Raw genomic sequence first — 7,311 nt, forward strand, 5'->3', positions numbered from 1 at the left:
TTCTATCTAAAGGTATATTATAAACATCATCTATTTTTTAAAACATTAGAATATGTCACATCAATTAGCACTTTAATAATACAAATGTTCTTATTTTCATAATATATAACCAATAGATGAAAATATTTACACATATACATAAACACCCTTCCACTTTTAATTTGGGACAACTTTAAATTTTGCATAGTAATAAGGGTTTTAATAATCATGACATAATTTTTATAACAAATTATATTTATTATTTCCAGGTAGAATGGGAATCAGGGCATAGAAGTGTAGTTTGTGCGCAAGGTAATATATTATCATGTCACCAAATGCAGTGTCAAAACAGCTGCTTTTTGTGAAACATAAAGGTAGATTAGTGTGTGCAGCATTAAGAAAATAGCAAATAAAAATTAGCAAATTACTATATATCAAAAATTCATTCCTTTTGTTAGACCAGACAATAAAATCAAATTCTCTTCACTTAGTCTCTGTGGGATTTATTATTCAATTTTCAAATTTCCTGATAGAAATTTCAGGGAATAGAAAAGGGACAATTCTTTTGAATACTGAACTGATTTTACTGAGAATCAGTACGGATCAAATAATGCTCTCACCAAATTATCCTGCCTGAGCTATATTTGCATTGATTTTTATGCAAAGTTTAGCTTCTACAAACTAACAGCCAGTGAGCATCCTTGCCACCTCAGCCTTGTAATTTAACTAAGGTAAAATAGAGTTTGCGAGGTCGTTTACATCGTTGCTCCCGTACGGTCCCTTGCTCCAATAGTACGTTCTGCCTACCCTGCTCCTGACTTTCAAAAAGTCTACAATAAAACAGCCTCGAAATATACATCCATGCTAGACTAGTACGTTCCCTTTAAGATAGTAGAAGAGTAGGACTTGAAGTAGCAAGTCGGATAATGGAGCAGTGGGAGAGGGGATCAAATTGCCTCCTATAATGGAGACCGTAATCTAAAATGTAAATCAAAAATTAGTATCAGAGGGAGAACACTCCCGCTGCCATTCCAACCTCCTGGCTCGGTTTCCCCAGCGAACTTGACAGAGCCGGAGTTGCCTTCTGCCCAAGCTTCAAGCGCGGACGCCAAGTGCACTGTCAAAGCCGAAAGCGAGGGGGAGAAAAGAGAACAAATGAACTTACTTTGCCCTTCAAATTTCCGTATGATGGTGCCCAGAAATGTGTTTTGTGGTGCCACATGCCCCCTGCGAACAGGCATGTTGACCCGGGTCTTCCGAGGAGCGCTCCCCCGAGCTCCGGAGTTCTCCCGGGATCTCTCCGCTAGAGCCCAGGCCGGCTGGCGAGCCGCTCTTTGTGGCAGAGCATCCTCTTTGAGAACCGGGAAGCTCTTCCCATTAGCACCACTTCCAGACTCCCGCTCTCCCCACTGGAGTCCAATCCATTCCCCTCACCTTCGGGAGGGGGCCTCGCACCGGACTGGCGCGAGCGCGCGGGTTTGGGGGTGGGGAGAGGGAAGGAGGCGGGGTGAGGGGAGGCGGCGGGGGAGGGATGAGGAGGGAGCGGCGGGGGAGGGGGGGGAGGGGGTGGGGAGTCACAAGGGCAATCGATCTGTTTCTCCGCTCCCAAACGGCGCCAATTTCCCAGTGCAAATGGGCTTAACCTGGCGCTAGCCCAGAGCTATACGGATGTTTGCGGGAGGGATGGGCGAGGAGGAGGGAGGGACGCGGGGATGGAAGACTCGTGTAGCTTTTGCAGGAAAGAGAGAGAGAAAAGGAGGCCCGGAGGAGGTGGGGATGGAGGGGTGTTTGACGTTTTTATCTCCGCCCTTTCCCCCTGCACACACACACACACACACACACACACACACGCGTGCGCGCGCACAACACACACACACACACACACACACACACACACACACACACACACACACACACAATCCCTTTATCTTGAGAGCTCGGGTACCCGCACGGCTCGGATTACTCGAGCGTGCTTTAGCAGAAGCTAGCCAAAAAATCTCCAAAACTGAGTGACAGTGACTCCGAGAAGGTGATCTGAGCGATCACCGGCCGCTGGGCTCCCTCCCAGAGCTCCTCTCGCGGCACCGGCAGAAACAATCTCAACTGCAAAGCCGGGACGGACAGGTGGGAGACAGTCCCTCAGGGAGGCATGTTTCTAAACTGCGGCAACGTTCCGGTGGTTGGAGGTGCAGGAGGAACCCTTGAGGAGTGCAGGTTTAGCATCAGGGTGCAGCTTGGGTCCCCCTGACTGGGCGTAGGTGGGCGCCGACGCCAGAACTGAACCCGCACTCTTCTCCCGCTACCCGGCGCGCAGCCGCGCCTCCCTAAAGCCGAAGGCGCTGGCGCTGCTGAGCATGCCCAATGCTACCTCTTGAACCCCAGAGGAGTAGCAAGGTTGGGGGGAGGGAGGGCGTGACTGACTCTCCAGGTGCTGGACATTGCACGGAAGAGGAGATAGCTAGAGACTGTGGAAGGAAACGGTACACAAGAGTTTGACAAGGGCGAGGCTGAGAGCTAAAGAGATGAACAAAAGGTGGGTGGGGCTGAGTTACAAGCCCTGGTGTGACCCGCTGTGCCGCTCATCTCCCGAACACACTATGCACACCATTTCCCTCTTTCTCACCATTTCAAAGGAATCATCTCGAATAGGAACGGAAAATCAGTTCTAAAGGCAGAATAGAAGCCTCTTCATTCTTGTTTCTCAGAACCTGCCAAGCAGGAATTGCATAGTCTACAAAACACATCAGCCCAAATTAGTCCTCCTATAGATTCCGGAAATCAAATGTGGCAAGAGGTTGTTTTCTAAGTAATTCTTCTAGTTTGTCATGCTTTTTTATTTTCATTTCATTTATATTATGTCCTTCTTTGACATATGAGTCAGCCCCTCTTTATATCCAATTCCCAAAATAAAATTTACCACCTCTGAATTGACAAAACTCCAACACGGACAAACCTTTATTTCTAGCTTCAATAAGAGTGCAGAGGCCCTATGAAAACATGTGTTTATACAATAGTTTATTTGTGAGTGAAGCGTATGGCGTGTTAACCTGTTTTTGGCTGTACATGAGTCGTTTGGGTTCATGTTTTTATTAGTCATAGCTTCAACTTTGAAGTGGAAAAAGGAGGATAGAGCTAAGAAAGATTTAGAGAGAGGGTGTGATTAAATAATATAGATTAAATGAGAAAATACACTTAACAATTTTTGTGTTACTTTGTAGAAAACACATTCCGCCGCCCCCCAAAGAAATCCCAGGAACAAAGATTCTTACTCTTTCTTATCAGAGGAATGAAAATGAATCAGAAACATTAGACATTGTTTGCCTGAGAATGTTGAATGTTCAGTTAATTAGTTGTACTTAAAAAGAAGCAATCTATGACAATCCTTAGGCTTTTGTAGTGGCTTGATATTTCCTGAATTTTTTACATACTTTGTTTTGAAATATAAGAAGGCACTCTTCTCCAGTGGAGAGCTTTCTTTTTTCTTCTTCTTCTTTCTCTGTAAAAATAAAACAATTTCTCGCCCAAGAGCAAGATGTGGGTGCTATCCATGGTGCTGACTGCTACGCTGCCTTTAGCAACTGCTCTGTCTACATTCAGCCACGGGCAATAGAACTGCAAACTCAAACAAGTGTCCCTGATACGTTCACATACACACTTCACTGGGTATCCATAAAAACATAAAATGTGATATGCATCACATTTCTAAAACATCTTTCACTACTTCTTTTGGCAAAATGAAAGCTGAAATGCACAATAAGAAATAGATCATGGTCCCCCAAAACATACAGTGTGTAGCTATCAAGAAGCTTTAGTGATAGTACAGCAGGCAGGACTCTTGCTTTGCCTGTACTGTGACCCAGGTTCTGTCTCTGGGATGCCATATGATCACCTGAGCACTGCCAAGAGTGATCCCTGAGCACAAAATCAGGAATAATCCCTGAGCACTTTCAGGTACCTCCCCCCCCCCAAAAAAAATGCACCTATTAAAGGATAATGCATAATGTATAAACCTATTAATACAAAATAAGTCATATAAAGAAGTTTTGGCTAGTTCATTTTTTAAAAAAAAATTACATGTAAACTCAGAATAAATAGTGCCTTAAAAGAAAATAGCCACGGAGAAAATGTTACATAAAAAAAGAAACCTTTATCTTCCATACAACAATAAATGTTGACATATGAAAAGGTATGCATAATGTCTCCAGTTATGTGTCTGGTACTAAATTTCACAGACTATTGAACTTGGAAACCTTTCAACTGTACTTTGTATTTTAAGGTGGAAAAGTGTCTTCTTCAAGAGGAAAAGTGACTTCTTGCTCTCTGAAGTAATCTCTGTTATCTACTACATCAAAGTGAACTCTGTCCTGTTTAATAAAATATAGTATGGTTTAACATTCGATTCTCTGTGTTCACATGAACAATCTTTCCAGGCTTCACATTTTCCCAGCTTCATTTAGCTCTAAGATTAGTTCTATTAAGGATTCCCTGTAAGCTCATAGGACATTCTATAATCTATGTATTGTAATTGATTGATCTGAGTAGAAGATTAAAGGCATCCTGTTTCTAAATTACCCCAGTAATCGTGTTCATGCATTATACATTGGTACAGTGGAGACAAGTACATCAATCTATATTCAGCCAATAATAGAATCAAGTCAGAACATGGTAATCATGACTGCTTTCTGGCTGAAAAATTACCCCCTCCCTTACCCTCACCATTTATAAAAGTGAACTTTAGATTTTGTGTTAAGGCAAGATTTCTTAAGGTTTTGTAATTGGGCATTCATTTTTGGAAATATGGATATTGAACAAACCACAAATATCCAACCCTTAGAATCCTACCAATTATGAATTTTAACACAACATACTTTGACTATAGATAAAAATAAGAACATTTTCAGATACATTTACAAAATCACTTCATTTTACCTCTTATGTTTTAGTTTCATAAATTAATTCTTGAATCTTAAAGGAAATACTAGAAATCATTTTGCATATTTAAGGAAATACTAAAAACTATTTGATGTATTCTTACATATCCAGGAAAGGGAAACTTTTGAGATAAAATAGACAATGCAATTTGTTTCAAATTTCTCTAATAATGCAGAATTAAAATCAATAAATTTAGTATAATGATTTCTCAATCTGTACATTTTAATTATTATTTCAATAATACAATGCTCACAACACAGCATTACAATGTTATTTTATTTTATTTTTTTCTTTTTTGGTTCACACCTAGCCATACAGAGGGGTTACTCCTTCCAGACTCATGCACTCAGGGATTACTCCTGGCAGTGCTCAGGGTACCATATGGGATGCTGGGAGTCGAACCTGGGTTGGCCCTTTGCAAGGCAAACTCCCTACCCGCTGTGCTTTCACTCCAGCCCCTACAATGTTATTTTCACATGGCTTGCCAATGGGAATACTGGCAATTTTCTAGTAACTGATTTATTACATTTGTAAGTTTGAGACTAGGATCATCTAGATATTATGAAGCAGAACTATTTAGGCTTTGGAACACACCCATCCATGTGTAGAGCTTACTCCTGACTCTACCTTTAAGGATCATTCCTGGCAGGATTTTGGTGTCCATATGTAGCATAGGAGTTTAAACCTGACACTTGCCAGACAAGCACCTTACCTGCTAAACTATCTCTCCCATTCCAGACATAAATCTTGAGATTATCAGAAATATTTCTGTATAAGATGGAGTAAAAAAAATCACTGAAAAAACTGGGTTCAAATACAAATAGGCATTTAGAATAGAAACATGAAAATAATTTATGCCTTTTTCCAGAGATTCACATTGGCTTGTGTATATTAAACAATCCTTGCGTCACTGGGAAAAGTACCATTGATCATAATGTACATCCACTTAAGGCATCATTTTCTATACTTTCTATTTGCTAAGATTTGTTTGAGGATCGTTGTATCTATATAAATCGGGATACTGGTCTGTAATTTTCTTTTTCCTTCCTTTCCCTCCCTTCCCTTCCTTTCCCTTCCCTTCCTCTCCCATCCACTCCACTCCTCTTCCCTCCCTTTCCTTCCCTTCCCCTCCCTCCCACCCTCCCTGCCTCTCACCTTCTTTCTTTCTTTCTTTCTTTCTTTCTTTCTTTCTTTCTTTCTTTCTTTCTTTCCTTTATTTCTTCCTTTCTTTCTTCCTCTCTTTCTTCCTTTCATCTTTTTCTTTCTCTTTTTTATTTCCTTTTGTAACATCTGGGCTGCTTTTGCAGTGTAATTTTAACCTTACAGAAAGTGTTTGCAAAATTTCTATTGCTTTAACCTTGTAAGTTCTGAGGGAAATAGGAAGTAGGTCCTCTTTGAAGAATATGAAGAATTAACTAGTTAAATCGCTGGACCCAGTCCTTTGTTTTGAGGAGAAATTTTGATTGTTTTTGTTTATATGCTAATCACTGGCATCTTCACATTTCAAGCCTTCTCCTGATTCAATCTTAAGAGACTTTAGAATTCTGAAAACTGGTCCATTTTCCCCAAAATTCTTTATAATTCTGGTATCAAATTATATCTAACAAGTCACTGCTACATTTCTATATCTGCTACAGCTATAACTTTTCTCCTTTTATTATTGAACCTGATTTGTTAGCCTTCTCTGAAGTTTTGCTTTTGTGAATTTATCTAAGATTTTTGTCAATATTGGTTGTTTTCCTGAAAATGTAACTCTAAGTCTTACTGATCTATTGTACTTTTACATTACATATGTTGGTCTCTGCTGTAATTTTTATTATTTTCCTTCTTATACTTTGTACATCCTTTGTTGTAACTTATTTTTATTTCTTAAAATAAGAAATTAGGTTATTTTTTAGGTGTACACTTTTTTTGTAGACACTGGGATTTGTAAAGTTATTCATGGTAGCATTTCAGGCATATAATGTTCCTACACTAGTTCAAGTTTGCTTCACCAATATCTCCAGATTCCCTCCTACTGCACAACCTGACTCCTTAATAGACACATTATTAATTTTAATTAATGTAGTTTGAGTTGCATGGATCTGTGTTTTATATACATAAATATATAATACCTGAACCATTGATGTCCCAAAAGCTCCTGATCCCTGCCCCTGTTGCCTCTTTCCATGTCCTGTGTGCCTCTTTCCATGTTTTCACTCCCACCCTTAGTTTTCCTGCTTCACTATCTATCTAATTTCTATAATAAAGGGCCAAGGATTTGCTCACCTCTGGTATCTTGTATTTCATTTTCCTGTTATTCTACATACCACAGATATAGTGAAATCATTGTGTGTTTGTCCTTCTGCTTCTGACTTTCTTCACTTAACATGATATCGTCCAGTATGATGTTAGTTACAG

At 40.1% G+C, this 7,311-nt stretch overlaps 1 protein-coding gene across 3 annotated transcripts in view; it reads right to left on the reverse strand.

Annotated features, from left to right (window-relative positions):
• The window catches only part of KCNH7 (potassium voltage-gated channel subfamily H member 7), a 462,509-nt gene extending 460,968 nt beyond the window's left edge, over positions 1-1,541 (reverse strand). For 2 of the 3 annotated variants that reach the window (XM_056110381.1, XM_056110383.1), the window contains exon 1: positions 1,145-1,540. In XM_056110381.1, the coding sequence (XP_055966356.1) occupies positions 1,145-1,220 (76 nt within the window). In that variant the 5' untranslated portion in view covers positions 1,221-1,540. Of the gene's footprint in view, positions 1-1,144 lie in introns of all 3 variants that reach the window. The other variant, XM_056110382.1, reaches the window with a different exon arrangement.
• Between the last annotated feature and the right edge of the window lie 5,770 nt (positions 1,542-7,311).

The sequence above is a fragment of the Sorex fumeus genome, unplaced genomic scaffold (genome assembly GCF_029834395.1).
Source record: "Sorex fumeus unplaced genomic scaffold, SorFum_2.1 ptg000009l, whole genome shotgun sequence".
Taxonomy (NCBI): domain Eukaryota; kingdom Metazoa; phylum Chordata; class Mammalia; order Eulipotyphla; family Soricidae; genus Sorex; species Sorex fumeus.